Below are 14,934 nucleotides of genomic sequence, written 5' to 3' on the forward strand. Positions count from 1 at the left end.
TTACAGGGACTTTCCTGTCAAAAACATAGAAAAACGAAACCTCAGAAAAACAGAGTTTTCAACCCCGGACCAGGTGTTCGCCTTAATTTCAAAATTGCAAGCATCTTCTTCGGGATCCCAAAGTTAAGACTTTGAGTAAAATATTTTCCCCCCGGGGGAACTAATTTGCCCAGGGGAACCCCCTTTTGATGCAAATTCACGAAAATGGTTGAAGGAGGTGGGGACCTGTTAATCCGGGTTCCTGGTTTCCCAAAAATCTATATTAAAAAAAGGCATTCCCGCCCAAAATGTTTTCACCTGTTGGGGCCCCCAAGCGGGTTGTCAAAAGGCATTTTCGGGGAATTCAGAATTGACTTAAAACTGTTTAGTAAGTATTTTCCAGGGCAATTTAAAGCTAGGTAATTGAATTCAGATTCCCAAATTTTGACTTTAAAAAAATTTGGTTAAGTATTGTACCCGGGGAAACGGCTTGTGTTTTTCTCATTAATTTTTTTCCCAATTTTTTCCCCAAAAAAACAGGGGACAAACTGTTTCCTTGTTGTGGGCCCAAAAGGGGGCTTGTGCCAGGGCAAACGGGAACTTTTCAGGAATTAACCCAAACGGGTTGAAAGGGTTTATTTTTCCAATGCGTTCCTCCCTATTTTTTTGAAAATCAAACAGATTTTCGCGTATTTTTTAAAAAATCGGGACTTTGGACCTTTAAGTAACTTTAAAAAACCTTTGCTCCCCCCCCCACTTTTTCCCGCCAAACCCTCCACCTCGTTGACAAAATGCGCCTTGTCTTAAGCTTTCAGCCACGGCGCCTGTGGAGACAACCCCGCCCCTTAAACCCCAAGCGTCAAAAGCCCGGCGGTTGCGCCCCGGGGCCACCTTTTCCCACCTCCGCCGCCTCGGCGCTCCCACCCTGGACTTCCCCACTGTCCAGAGGTGTTGGCAAAAGCTTCCGCCAAGAACCGCAGTTTTTCGCGTCACCTCCCACGACTCGCCAACGTCGTGGTCCTTTTTTCGAATCTTTAAAAACCATTGCTCCCCCCCGGCACGGGGGGTTCCGCGCGCCAGCCTCGTCCGGTAACCTCGCTTGACCATTGCGCCGTGATCTAACGGCTGCACCGCCACGAGGGCGGCGGGGCTTGCTGGGAGGAACTTAACCCTGAACTTATCCCCAAGCCCGCCGTCGGAAACCTTGTGCACCGCGCGGTTGTCGACGAGTAGCAGCACCCTGCCTGAGGTACCGGCCGCAAACTGCTTCATCTCCACGAACGGCTTGAAGCAGTTGACGAACCAATCCTCGAACAGGGCGGTGGTGAGGCAGGAGCCCGCCTGCCCTCGGTAGAACACCGGAAGGCCACTGCAGTGCTTGAAGCACCGCGGCTTCCGGTACCTCCCGACGACCATCAGCGGCAGCCGGTGCGTCCCGGTCGCGTTGGCGCACATCACGACGGTGAAGCGGTGAAACGGCATTGGCATTCCGTCGGCACGCTTCTCCCCCGCGTGCGCCTCAGGCCTAGAGGGCAGGGCCTTCCAGCAACACCGCGTCTCGGCCATGCTGTACACGTAGTCGAGGTCGTAACCCTCCTCCTCCAAGAACTCTTCCAGTTCGTCAGTGGCGACGGTGGCGCTGTCTTCGTCAGCTGACTTCTCCTCGACCGTGCTGCCGATGCCGTGACGCGTTTTGAATTTCGCCACCCAGCCTGTGCTGGCCTTGAACGCCTCGTCACCGCCAAGCGCCTTGTTCACCGCCCTGGCCTTCTCTTGCAGCGTCCGAGTAGGAACAAGGTGGCCCTGAAAATTGATTTTAAGAAAAAATATTATTATTCAAATCTTAAGTATTACGAAAACAAAATGGAATCGGTTCGACTTTATTAAAAGGAAACCCTGGTGAAAAATGGCCTAAATTGACAAAATAAGTGATTTCGAAATTTGACGCAGGAAACAGAAGGGAATAACTTCACTTATCTCCAAATTGATTTTTTATCCTATTATTATTCTGTGAAATGGTTTCAATTACTACACCAAATTTTTGGCTCAATTCCAAACAGTTATGGAAAGTCCAGATGCAAAAAGTACACAATTCAGCTTGACCCCTCTCACGCTCTCAAATAAGCAGAAAAAGGAAACAACTCAACCGAACTCTATATGACTCTGCTATAAATATTTTCAATAGTAGATAACTCAACTTGTGACTATGTGAATCTGTTCTTAAGGATACTGCACAGTGAAACTAGCATGTCCTAGAAATATTTGTCACAGGAAGTTCATTTTATGCCCAAATTTTAACCTTTAATAGATAAATTTGTTTTCCAAAGTTGGGGGCCCCAATTCTTATTAGTTTCTTAGTTATGGAGGTTTACGTAAACTTCCAGTCTCTCAAATTCTCCTCACGACAAAGGATTAGCTACCCAGTCTTCAGATTCTGGCAAATATATCTATTTTTGCCTAGGAAAAAGAAAGCGTTGGCAGATTTGAAAGTATCTGTCTAGATGAGGCTGCAAAAGCTATTTTACCAGGCCTTGGCTATTTGTATTTTTCTTCAAATTTAAAAGATTTTGCCCCATTATGGTCTTGTTTTTGGCTGTCAGGAAAACTAAGGCACTTATTAAAAAGGGCAACGCTATCTTTCTCCTATTCAAAAATGGATAAAACTGACAGAATCTGAAGACTGGGTAGCTTGTCCTTTGTCGTTAAAAGAATTTGGGAGACTAAAAATTTACGTAAACCTCCATAACTCAGAAACTAATAGGAGTTGGGGCCCTAGTCTCAGTGAATGAGTTTATGGAATAGAAAGGAACTTTTCCCCATAAATTGAGGCATCTGACACAAGTATTTGAAAAATGTCAAATAGCCACTTTTTTCACTTTACAACCTTAAAAGAATCAAGTCAACTTTACACCCCTTCCTTTTAACAACTCAATTGAAAAGAAATAGGTAAAATAATTAATTACACCCTTTTTTTACAAAAATTGAAGTCCTCTTGTTCCAATGAAAGACGCAGGGAAGTTTTTGAATTACGCTCTCAAAAACTCTAATGTGGAACTTTTCTCAGAAACAGTCTTAAATTTTGGGTTGAATTTTGATTTAAGAACTCATCGGACAAGGTCTAATAAATGACCAAAGTTTCAATATTGGGGGATATTTTTGAAGCCTAGTTCCAGTTGGGTCGCCCACTGAAGGAAATAACCACAACAAAAGTACACAAATTTCTGGCAAATTTTTTATCAGGAATTTAGTGTACTTTTCAAGTACAACAATTGTTGTACAAAGTACAATGGAACCGGCATGAGGAGTGCTGTGCAGTCCAGGGCTCGTTGTAGTTTGTACAATTCTCGTTGTACTTTCTACAATCCCTGTTGTACTTTTATTGTACAGTTTCTGTTGTACTTTTGTTGTGCTATCTACACTTTTTCTTGCAGTGCCCCTTAATTAAACTTACCTCAGCCCTCTGCTGCAAGAACCACGCAATCATTTCCCCGTCCAACTCCTCCAGCACGGGGCGCCGCGTGGTTTTCCTCGCCTTGTTCCCGCACTGGTTCACAAACTGGTTCAACGTGGCGCCTGCTTTGTGCCACTTTCGGACGGTCTCTGGGTGCACCCCTATGTCCGCGGCTACGTCCTGCAGATTTTCACCGGCGTCCAAACGTTTCGAAACGTTCGCCTGCCAAAAAAAATGCAATTGAAAGACTTTTGAAAGTCACTGCACGGCAAATAGCCTACATTCTAAATGTCTTACAAAGAAATTTCCCATTGTAAGAAGGTAGTTTTCCTCCTTATTACGAAGGTGTTTTAGTGTACCTTGCAATGAAAATGCAGAAAAGATTCGTATTACGATGGAATACTGCTTCCCGTTACACTTGCGCAGAATTCACCGTAACACAGCTCAACTTTCTTTGTAAGACCTTTCGCGTGTACGGAAAGAAAAATTAGCGGGGCATTCCTCGTCAAACCATCATCGTCCATCACATACTTGCTCAGATCTGGCTCCCAATTTTTGCTATGATGGTTTGACGTGGAATGCACCGTACGAACCCAAGTGTTGGACAGACGTGCACTAAATAACGCGGGACAAGCAAAACAAACTGCCGTACGGTTCTGAGTTCACTACTACAAATCCAAAGGTCAGACTTCTCGCCACTCCAGAGGCGAGAAATAAAAGTCTCGCCAAGTTTTGGTCAGATCTTAAAGTCTCGCCAAAATTTGGTCAGACAAAAAAGTCTCGCCACAAAATGGAACCAAGTCGCACGCTTTTAAACGCCTCGTGTCGCGCATGCTTGTCCCACACTTGGATTGGCAGTGCAATGCGGGAACATACCTTTTCTTGAACAGAAAGATGATTTCGTTTCTTCTTTTGAGGGAGATTTTCTGCTTGCCGCAGCATGTTCCTCTGGGACGCGACACGCACGGAATAAGACACAAAAACACTGCAGCACAGACGACTTGCCGGGAGACTGGTCCACAGCCAACTGACTGGGGAAACTTACCGCCGCGCCGCACGGCGCGAGCAGGTCCTGGAGCCGGCCAGAGTGCAGCAATTTCCGCGTAGAGGATTAAACGTCACAGATGAGCGCTCGGCCCTCCACCGTGCCACCGAGGAAGGTGGGGGAGTGGAAGATAAGCCGGAGCAACCGAGGTGCATGCTGGGAAACCGGGCAAAGTGGAGGCAACGCTCCGAAAAACGACAAATACCTCAGACGCGGTTCAAATTAGATTCTGAACTTAAACTGAACATTCTCTTAGAAAAATGAGCAAAAGCAACCTTCAGGGAGGGGAGGGGTTAACATTAACTTTGAGATGACAACATAAGTATTAACTCATGATTTTGGTTGGATGCACTAGTGAAAATATTTCTTTCTCCTAAATGGGTATTACTGTGAAGATTTGATTAAAAAATAAACCCTCAGTTTAGGTTAAACTTTTACAATTGATGGCCCATGGCTTTCTCTAAACCCAGTCGCAGAGCTGATTTTGCCTCTTTTGGCTATATCTTTAAAAATCTACTTGCACAGGCTATGTTGACGAAAAGGGGTGGCTTGACAATTTTAACTTCTTCGCTCCGTTTTAAATCACAAAGAAGTTAAAATTGTCAAGACCAACCCTTTTTCGTGAAGAAAGTCTGTGCAAGAAAACTTTTAAAGATAAAGCCAATTAAAGGAAGCTATTTGCCTTCAATCGTAAAACTGAAACCTTAACAAAGTGAGGTTGCATTATTTTAACAAATTTTCACAGTAATACCCAATGGGGATAAGGTAAGACTTTCCCTGTAACCTCTTCTCAAAAACATAAGTTCAGAGCTTCTTTTGCCATGTCAAAGTCAAAATTGATCCACCCCTCAAGGTGGTTTGTTCACATTTTCATAAGAGAATGTTAATTTAAGTTCAGAATCTATTTTAAACCCAATATGAGTGGTTTGGTTGGAGAAAATATGCGTCTGAGTCCAAAATAGACAATTCGTCGAGTTGCAAAGACTTAAGATTTAAAAAGTGGGTGCAGAGCCGACAAATGAAAAATATTTTTGACAGCTACTTGGGATATTAGCATGGACTAAACAAGGATGCTTTAGGACTGGTATGGAAATAACAGCAAAATCATATAATGCTACACGATTGAGGAAAGGCATTTAGTCAGCTGCACTGATAAAAATTCTGTCGTAACTTAGGAACACATTTATTACTCATTTTTTTAGCGGCAAGATTTGTTGTGGAAGAATACCTTGTTAAACGGAAGTTGTACTGAACCTAAAGGAAAATTACACAGTGACAAACTTGTAATAACACATGAACAGTCCACCTTCAAAAACAAGTCGTTTACCAACAACAAACGTTGTTGGTCAACGACAAGTATTGTAAGTCAAAAAAGATTTTGTAATTTCTGCGACCAGTAATAATGAGTACGTTTGATGCTAAATTTATTTTTCATGGTTCTACTTTTAATAATAATAGTTCCCCTAAGACTTATAAGAACGAAAAAGATGATTATTCATAACATTCTTTAATTGAGCAGATAATGGCAAAAGATGTTATTTCCACACAAATTGTATCGTTAATGCTGATAGCAAGAATTTTGTTCCTCAACGACAAACTGTCGCTTACTAGATTCAACGACATTTGTTTTGCTTTGGTTCATGATGACATTCTATGTTTTGGAACGACTAAATTTTCACTCATCTGATTGTTTTGGTACTACCATTTTTTAACAGTGTACCTCCAAACTGCTCTAAATTGCTTTGCAATGTGCTCTTTCATCTAAGAACAGCATTGAAGGAGTGGAAGCTAAATGTAGGAGGATTTTTGTACTTTGAAATTTGAGAACTCGAAATTATGCTAAACAGGGGTGAAAATGGTTATTTTGCTTTTTCTACCAAACGTTTCGTTCCATTACAAAAATATTTAAGAGGGAGTCTCTCCTAGTGAGGTCCTCTTGGTACAAAAAAATTGGGAGGCCAAAATTGAACTTTGACCAGGAAAGTTGATTGGATTTGAGAAAGAATGCATATATGAGACAATTTTGGGTTAACTTGAGACAGACTACCAGTTTGGCCATCAAGAAGGCTACCAACAGACAACGTTCACTTTTCTGGACCATAGTACTATTTTTCTCGTAAAGTTTGACAGACAACAGTCATCAAATGAAACTTGAATTATACTTCTGAAAATGAAGATCATGTGTCTCAAATCACCCCAAAGTTGTCTCAAATTGCCCGAGCTTACGGTACCGGAATCTTTCTCCCCAGGGCGTGCAGGGTCGACTCTAGACTTCAGAAAGGACTCACCTCTCGGTTATCGCAACACGTGGGCTCGGCCGCCGGGTTTTCTGGTTCCTGATGTTGAGTACGTTCCTGGTGTTTTCTCTCGGGCGAGGACTCCACTGCAGAATGCTGGGCCGGAGCGAGCTCGTGACAGGGCACCGCAGCGACGCTCCAGCGATCTCACCGATTAACCGAGTAAGATGGAACTGCTCCACGACCGGCGCAGCAGACGACGAATGGATGTACACTGGGCGATGCCGGCACGCACGACACGGCGTAGACAGTGCTGCTGGACGCCGCCAAATGCGAAGGGATTGGGAAGGTCCCTTCCGTCGGCCCGGCGGAATTCCCGGATCGAGCAGTGGAACTCCGCGCCTCCGGGGCGAACCCCGGCCCCAGCCTGCCAGACCGGGCGCTTTCGGGTTCTTCCGACTGCAAAGCGAAAAATTGGTCCCGACCACTGTTAGAAAAACACAGAACAATCCTGCAAGCATACGGCAAATTTTTAGCAGACGATACATCATACATAAATACACACTGTCAGAAATACAGTCCGTAAATTTACGGAGAAAGTTAAGGGAGAGTGGGGTAATTCCGGACGCTTTTTTTTTGGTCTCTGAGCTTAAATACGCTTCTTAGCTATAGGTCAAATGTTATTACAGGAGTGTAAAGTATGGGCCTTTACCTTCAAAATGATATACATGAAAGCCAAATCTCAGCAACGGTTAGGGAGATATAAGCGCCTAACGAAAGCCCTGCACGTGCAAACAAATTGCCTACCCACAAGGCGTTTATAACCATTTTCCGATTTTCAAGGCCGTTGTGGGGGCTGAAGATATTATCCGATCGGGATGACATTTAAAATCGTTCATATTGGCCCCTGAGAGAACACTTTGACACCCGAGCCGATATCAATTTCGGAAAAAAGTGTTTTTCGCGGCACCCTATGCGCAAGGTAATGCATGCCTGGCAGGCGCAGGCAGGCGCTAGAGCGTGCTTGCAGGCATGCTCCGGGTACTGGGGCAAACAAAGTACGCTTTTTCGATTTGTAAAGGAAGGTTCCATCTGCTAAAGAGGATCTGAATCTTGCGTGCGTCCATCCCGCGGAACTGTGGTATGTGGTAGACATGCGCAGGCCTGGCCCGAACCGAGCGCTCGTGTGTGGCTCCCTTGTGTATTTCCGTTACACGAACAGGAGCTGCACTCTCGCCATACTGGCTTCACCATGCGGTCGCCTTGCTGCGTCGCGATCCTTTCCACCCTACTGTTGCTCCAGCTCCACGCTTTAAACAAAGTAACCAACCGCCGCCCCATCATTTTTGCGAATGGGCACGTAGTTGAAATTTGAATGCAGGCACACGGTTTCCGATCAAGTTGTAATTTTACGAATAAAGTCCTGTTAATTTTGAAACACAACGAGGTTTCAAAATGACAAAGAATGTTCGTCTGTTTCACAACGTAATAAATTCACGAGTATCTTCGTAAATCTACGAAAATACAGGTGACGAATGTTGTGAGTTAGTAGACTGTCTACTAACACACACTTGTTGTTTTAGCTGCATAAGGAAGTTACTAGTAAAATCACCTGTAAATTTACAAGAAAATTTTGTCATTTTACACAGTCATTCGTGACGGTTACAGTCATCATTTCACGAGATCTAGTGTGCACGCTCCAGGTGGATTGTGCCATGCACACTGTCAACTTTGTAGAGAATTTGTCCTAACTTCTAACTGCAACTGTGTAGAGCTATGAGGTAGAGTTCGACAGCGTCGAGTGTACTTACGACCAAAACTACTTCGGCGAGCGCACAGGCATGTTCTTGCGTCAAAAGGACAAGTCCGGGCACTCCCGGATCTCATCTGTCTTGGATATCATAAAAACACTGCCTAACGACACCATGGTAAGCGTGGGTTCGATCTAGCCCCCCTCTCTACCTGCATTACTCAGTGGCGCCCACAGAAATTTCATTTAGGGGGAGCGACTGATATCCAGCCCCATACAACCCCCACACTAAATTACTATGTGGGTTTTTCTGCGCGCTAACGCACGAAATTAAACATGCACTTCGTAACGCACGAATTTGAGCGCGACAATGCACGATTTCCCGCGCAAGTATGCAGAAAATCCTGCATTGTTGCGCACAAATCCGTGCGTTACGAAGTGCATGTTTAATTTCGTGCATTAGCGCGCAGAAAAACCTACATAGTAATTTAGTGTGCCCTTTCTTCTCTTCTTTTTCCTCTCCTTCTTTCCTTTTCTTCCCCTCCTATCCTTTTTCTCCCCTTTCCCTTTCTGTTTTCTCCTTCCCTCACCCACCCACCCCAAATCAGGGTCTGCGCACCCACGTGTTGGCGCCACTGGCACTAGTGCAATATTGCTATTCCTTTCATTTCACCAAAGTGTGTGTCAGATAACTGGTAATTGATATTGGTAATAGTTTCAGCTAGCTCTCTGAACCAAAGCCCGGTGTTAATACTGTACTGTAATCTATTACTCCAAAAATAAAATATCTCAGGACACGAATAAGAGAAATTTCGTTGGCGTAGTGAGCAACAAGTGGCCTCTGCATGAGACGATTCACTGGATTTGACTTAAGTTGGTCTCTGTCTGGCGTACACCTACCTTTGACTTAGACTTCGTTTAGAAATTTTAAAAGGATGGAGTAATCTTACAAAAAAAATTAGGGATGACTTATGTCGTATCTTGTGCTTTACAAACGTTTCCCTAAAAGTATGTGTTTGTTCAATAGTTTGACGCAAACGTTTTCGAGATGCACCAGAAAAGGTACATTCAAAGCTTTCTCAAGTACCGCATCAACTTATGTGACTACTTACGCCACGAGAACAAGCCTGTACTTAGAGCAGTCAAGACATATTACAAGTTTCCCTCCTCATGTCCACTTTTTGTGAGTTTAAATGAATGAGTGCGTTATACCAGTTAAACATAACGAAATATTCACAAAAATGAGAAGTCTTGTAAATAAAAGACACCGTGTTCTTTCTCTTGCAGGGTTATTACAAGTATGAGAATCAGAGGTTCGAAGATATGCAACCACCGTTTTTCCCTGGTCCGGACAATTGGAAGATAGTTATGAACATGACTTCCGAGGGAATATCTTTGCTTAAGGAAACGGTCACGTTTCACATTGAACGCTCCAAGAAAAAACGCGGTCATTGAAGGTTCTTGTCACATTTAATTTCGCCACGTCATGGAGCGAAACTGTTTTAAGGGTAAGGTGGCGAACATGGATCCATGCGAGGCGGCAACCACTCGATATTTTTTTGTACAAAGGATTCTTCAAACGTAGGGATTTCGTCGAGATTTCGCAAGATTTCACGTCAAAATTATGCCAGAATTCGTGAGATTTGGTTGGTATTTCGCGAGATTTCGCCAGATTTCGTGGGATTTCACCAAGATTTCGAAGGGATTTCACGAGATTTCTACCGATTTCGCGCAAGACTTCGGCAAATCAAGTGTACACAGGACTTCGCGAGTTGTTGCCCCCTTGGATCCATGGCACATGGATCCGTTCCCGGTGTACCGATCATAGATCGTTTCTGTTAGAGAGCCCGTACAACAAAACCACACTGACATTTCTAATGTGATTAGTGAGTGATCCAGGAAGCGGAAGAAGGGAATAATTCTACTTATCTCCAGATTGAGTTTCTATTGTATTATTTTGCCTTGGAATGGTTTTCGTCATTGCACCAAATTATCTGACACAATTCCTTGCAGTTAAGGAGAAAATCCACTTGGTATGAAGGTACAACTGAACTTGACCCCTTTTACACTAGCAGTATGTGATTCCTTTAAATCGGTTCCTCAACCGACTCTTAAATTACACGAAGGATTTTGTTCTGTTCGATATAGAGGCCTTCCAGACATCTTCGGACATAACTTCCAGATTTTAAAGGAGAAAATCCATAATTGAGCCAAACGGAGATCTGCGTTTAAAATAAACAGTCAGCGTTTAGTCTCCGTATTTTACGGAGTTTTCTGGTACGTGAAGTCTGGAGACAAGAAACAAATATGATGGAAAACAGTTTAAGAACAAAAAGGACTTTATTAGGTATTCACACTTCTCAAAATGACTACATAGGTGGTACTATAGCATCCTTAGGACATTTCTTTTCAAGACGGGAGATGATTTCGCGATACCACTCATTGCTTTTGGTGTTACGCCCATGGAACGCATCAAACGATACATGAGGCATGGATGAGAGGAACTCTTCGGCAACTTTGTGGCACAGTTTCAACTCCCCGAGCCAGTTGGAATCCGGTTCCCCACGGCCGAGCCAGATGGCCAAGGACTGCAGGGCAGTGGTGTCCATCTGGAACAGGAAGGCGAAGGCCTCCCGCACGACGTAGGCCGTGGCCTGCGGCCTGACAGCGTCCTTGAACACGTGGAGATGCACGTGCTGCAGTCCGCGCAGCTGCAGCACGGCGTCCCGGTCGGCGGCGGACGGCAAGTCCACCTCCAGCACGCGGAGCGCTCTCGCGCCGCGCGCCAGGTCGCCGACCAGGCCGGGGAAGCAGCCGAGACTGTCTCGGTCGTGGGCGTAGACGCGCAGCTCGCGTAGCTCCGGCAGCGCACGCGCAAGCTCCCCGTTGTACCGCGCGACATCCCCGCTCGGCACCGCCTTGCGGTAGATCAACTCCAGCTTCCGCAAGCTGCCCAGCGTCGCGACGGTGGCCAGGGTGGCCGCGCCGTACGGCCAGGACAGGTTCAGCCGCAGACCGCGCAGGCTTCGCTGCCGTGACAGGAAGTGGACCACGGCAGCCTCCGCGTCCGCCCTCGCGCTCGTCCCGTGACCCTCGATCCGAATGGAGGCGGTGTTCACCTGGACACTGCCGCTGCGCAAGGCGGACTGCAGCATGGCGCAGATGGGCAACTGGCAGAAGCCATCCACCACGTCCCACTCCCCGATCTCCAGGGACTTGACGGCGGGTGCGTACCGCAGGACGCGGTACGCCCTGTACTCGTGGAACGAGCCCTTCCGCACCGATAGCTCCACGCCGGCCCAGGAGGACGGGTCGCGAGCCAAATGACGCCAGCGCTTGCAAACCAGCGGCAGCACGTCGAGTTTGGTGTCGTTCGTCAGCATGCTGAAGACGAACGTCAGAATCTCGTCCGGAAGGGCGTGTACGCCGGGCACGGCCTCCACGTTGGCCTCTGGGACGGCCCCCACGCTAAGGGCCTCCACGTTGGCCTCTGGGAAGGCCTCCACTTTGGCCTCTGGGACGGCCTCCACGCTGAGGGCCTCATCCACTTTGGCCTCTGGGACGGCCTCCACGCTGAGGGCCTCATCCACTTTGGCCTCTGGGACGGCCTCCACGTTGGCGTCTAAGAGGGCCTCCACGCTGGCACCAGGGGACCTACAACATGACAAAAGAAAAAAAAACTCAAATATCCCGTTGAGAAATTCACATTTTTTTGGCCTATTTTTCTATTTTTTTGTGTTTGTTAAATAAATTGGGGCTGATATCAAGATTCCGTCACTAAAATTTGTCGACAAGCCATCAAAGAATAGAGTCCAGGCAAAACGACTCATGTATGTGTCAACCAGGAACGCAAGAAGTCTTTCTACGCCAAATTTTTTTGTCGATTGAGTAAAGCTGTTTAGTTGAGCATATAAGCCAACGACAACTGATCTTTATGTTATTTCTTTCTAAAACTACCCACTTAGCTTAAAGGTGTTGAACTTGTTGAATGTGAAACCTTCCATGCACATTTTCATCTATGAACTTTGGAAATAATGATTTTGGCAATTTTGGACATTTTTACACCAGACACCGAGCCAAAACGCTCATTTTTGTGGCACAAACTCATTTGAGAAGAAATGGGGCCATCCGCTTCTCTATTTCTGAGTTCTAGTTGTTTGCTCTAACTTGCTCTTTTTTAGATTACCCTCCTGGCAAATAGAAAGAACCATAGATGCGGGCAAATAAATTTTTTCTGACATAGCATTGAAAGCATTGAATGTTTAATCCAGGAAGGGGAAGAAGGGGACAGCTTCATTTTGACCATTTTTCAGGAGAAACAAAAATCTGCTTGGAGGGGAAACTAATACTTTACAAATAAATGTTATAGATGATACTCTCAAGGAGCATGTGTTAAATTTTGAAATTTACATGTTAAGTGTCAGGTCACTCCATAGAGGATTACTTATCCCTTTCCGTTACAATGGAAATCTGAGTAACCACCACCTATATTTCCTAAACGAGGTGGTGTTTCGAGATAAGTTAAGTGGAACTACAATCAGTATAGAGTGTTTGTTTCTCTGGTGATTAAGTTGACTTGATCCTTTTAACAATATATTCTTGAAGACAAAAGTTGACTTATCTCCTATTGAAAATATTTTAACGGATTAATGTTGACTTTGGTAGAGTTGTTTCCATTTTCCGCTAAATTGTAAGCGTAATGGGGGTCAAGCTGAATTGTATCTTTCTTCCGTCTCGATTTTTTCCTTAATTGCTAGGAATTCAGTAAAATAATTTGGTGTAATGATGGAAACCATTTTAAGCAAGATTTATAAAATAAGAACTCGACTTGGAGATTAGTGAAGTTATTGCCTTCTTCTGCTTCCTGGATCAATTTAATTCATTTAGTTTAAAAATGAGGTTGTGGCAAAATCTCTCCAATATGAAACAAATAATTCAAAACATGGCTAAAGCTTTTACGGCCTACACTGGGATTAAATTTCTAAAATTGCCAATGTTAGTATCTCTTTTCTGTGTGGTTTGAAAGTTCAAATGACAGAATTTCAAGACTGGGTACCGCTTCCTTTGTCATGAGGGGAATTTACGAGAAACGCCTCACAGCTTCCGTAAACCTCCATAAGCCAGAAATTTATGTGAGTTCAAGCCACTTAAGTTGGCAATTATAAAAAGGTGATGTTGTTCTAACCACAAAATGACCTCCCTGTTTCAAAAAATTTTGGGATGTCGACTCAATTTTTCAACACCTGAAAGTTAAACTTGAGTCGCTTTGGACTCAAGAGCACTGATACAGCAGTGGTACAATGAAGGCCAGGAAGAATATTTGACATGCAATTCCAAAACGGGGCACTTATTAAGCTCTTTTGCAGAATTAAATGAACGCACTGAGAATTTATTTGCCTGAGAGGTAAATTATTTTCTGGGGAGATTTTAGTGGAAATCTTGCTTTCTTCGAAATGGGTCGCACTTTCTCAGCTTTGAAAGTTTGTTTGAAGCATAAAGTCTTACTGAGTTTACTCAGTAGATTAAAATTTTACGTTTGAAGACACATGTTCCACAACCCAGTGAAAGAGCACTTTTTTTTTTGGGGGGGGGGGCTATTTTGGCTCAGTCTTTGAAAATCTTGTAGTGTATACTCTGCAGTCTAAATATTGGTTTTTCTTTACTCCACTTCTTCGATCCATTTTGACAAGATTCCGTCATTCAAAACCCAAAATCTCCAAAACATTATTTTTTAACGATCTCTTTCAGCGAAAATTATTTGAAAGGTGAACAAAAATGAACAAAGTAAGATGTGCAAGATTTTGTAACATTCGACGCCCAAAACCTTGTCAAAGGCAATGCACACTCTAAGTTGTGTATGCCGGAATCATTTCACCACAAGGTATGTGGAACTACTCTAGAACTCAGAACAAACTCACCTCATAGTTAACGCAAGATGTGGGCTCGGCGGTGGGTTTTCTTGCTCCCGATGATGAGTTTGTTTCACGTGTTTTCCCTCCGGCGGAGACTCCACTCCAGATGGCCGGACAACGCCAAGCTCGTGACGCGGCACCGTGACGCTCACGACAAACTGGCCTTCAACTGGAGTTTTAACCAATATGTGCTTTGTGATGGGGCTTAGAGAGTTTGACGATGGAGGCACTGAACATGACAAAATGTGAGAGGTTAGTACAGACGAGCTGTCACACAAGCACACAATTCACTCAAAATTAAAATACGAACCATATTGCCGAGGGACAGCGCCAGTGATTAATTTATTCCTCCGAGCGTCGAAAAACCACTGCTCATCAAAATGTTTTTCGCACAAATATGTGTGCCTGTAAGTGGCGCCAATGTTTGTGAGGCGATCTGCGTTCCCACTGCAGTTTACCCAGTGTGCTCGCCTGAAGAGAGAAAAGAATATAAAAATATAAAGTGACGCTTTACCGACGCTGCTTCAAATAACACGTGGAAAGTCTACAGGGCATATACT

At 44.5% G+C, this 14,934-nt stretch overlaps 3 protein-coding genes across 3 annotated transcripts in view; 1 reads left to right on the forward strand and 2 right to left on the reverse strand.

The window, feature by feature from the left end:
• Positions 1 to 4,372, reverse strand: LOC117652029 (jerky protein homolog-like). The gene is made up of 4 exons (XM_034396661.1): positions 4,307 to 4,372; positions 3,431 to 3,652; positions 1,074 to 1,782; positions 1 to 14 (listed from the first exon to the last, which is right to left on the reverse strand). Exons 1-4 carry the CDS (start codon positions 4,370 to 4,372, stop codon positions 1 to 3), a joined length of 1,011 nt encoding a protein of 336 aa, XP_034252552.1.
• The window catches only part of LOC117651666, an 11,686-nt gene continuing 267 nt past the window's right edge, over positions 3,516 to 14,934 (reverse strand). Inside the window, exons 2-6 of the mRNA XM_034395909.1 lie at positions 14,685 to 14,845; positions 14,381 to 14,603; positions 9,796 to 12,116; positions 6,764 to 7,171; positions 3,516 to 3,652 (exon numbers count right to left, since the gene is read on the reverse strand). Of these exons, the coding sequence (XP_034251800.1) occupies positions 10,832 to 12,116; positions 14,381 to 14,603; positions 14,685 to 14,845 (1,669 nt within the window). The 3' untranslated portion in view covers positions 3,516 to 3,652; positions 6,764 to 7,171; positions 9,796 to 10,831. The remainder of the gene's footprint in view (positions 3,653 to 6,763; positions 7,172 to 9,795; positions 12,117 to 14,380; positions 14,604 to 14,684; positions 14,846 to 14,934) is intronic.
• LOC117652030 lies at positions 9,511 to 9,993 on the forward strand. Its single transcript, XM_034396662.1, has 2 exons — positions 9,511 to 9,645; positions 9,750 to 9,993. The coding sequence occupies exons 1-2, from the start codon at positions 9,511 to 9,513 to the stop codon at positions 9,915 to 9,917; spliced, it is 303 nt and encodes a 100-aa protein (XP_034252553.1). The 3' UTR covers positions 9,918 to 9,993.

The sequence above is a fragment of the Thrips palmi genome, unplaced genomic scaffold (genome assembly GCF_012932325.1).
Source record: "Thrips palmi isolate BJ-2018 unplaced genomic scaffold, TpBJ-2018v1 HiC_scaffold_6, whole genome shotgun sequence".
Taxonomy (NCBI): Eukaryota; Metazoa; Arthropoda; class Insecta; order Thysanoptera; family Thripidae; genus Thrips; species Thrips palmi.

What these genes read in the sequence shown, in the direction of transcription:
- LOC117652029 (XM_034396661.1), bottom strand. Translation starts at nt 4,372, where the DNA reads ATGCTGCGGCAAGCAGAAAATCTCCCTCAAAAGAAGAAACGAAATCAT. An exon ending in ATCTTTCTGTTCAAGAAAAG is followed by an intron (nt 3,653 to 4,306) that starts GTATGTTCCCGC and finishes TTTTTTTGGCAG; the next exon opens with GCGAACGTTTCGAAACGTTT. An exon ending in TCTTGCAGCAGAGGGCTGAG is followed by an intron (nt 1,783 to 3,430) that starts GTAAGTTTAATT and finishes ATCAATTTTCAG; the next exon opens with GGCCACCTTGTTCCTACTCG.
- LOC117652030 (XM_034396662.1), top strand. Translation starts at nt 9,511, where the DNA reads ATGCACCAGAAAAGGTACATTCAAAGCTTTCTCAAGTACCGCATCAAC. An exon ending in CCTCCTCATGTCCACTTTTT is followed by an intron (nt 9,646 to 9,749) that starts GTGAGTTTAAAT and finishes TTTCTCTTGCAG; the next exon opens with GGTTATTACAAGTATGAGAA.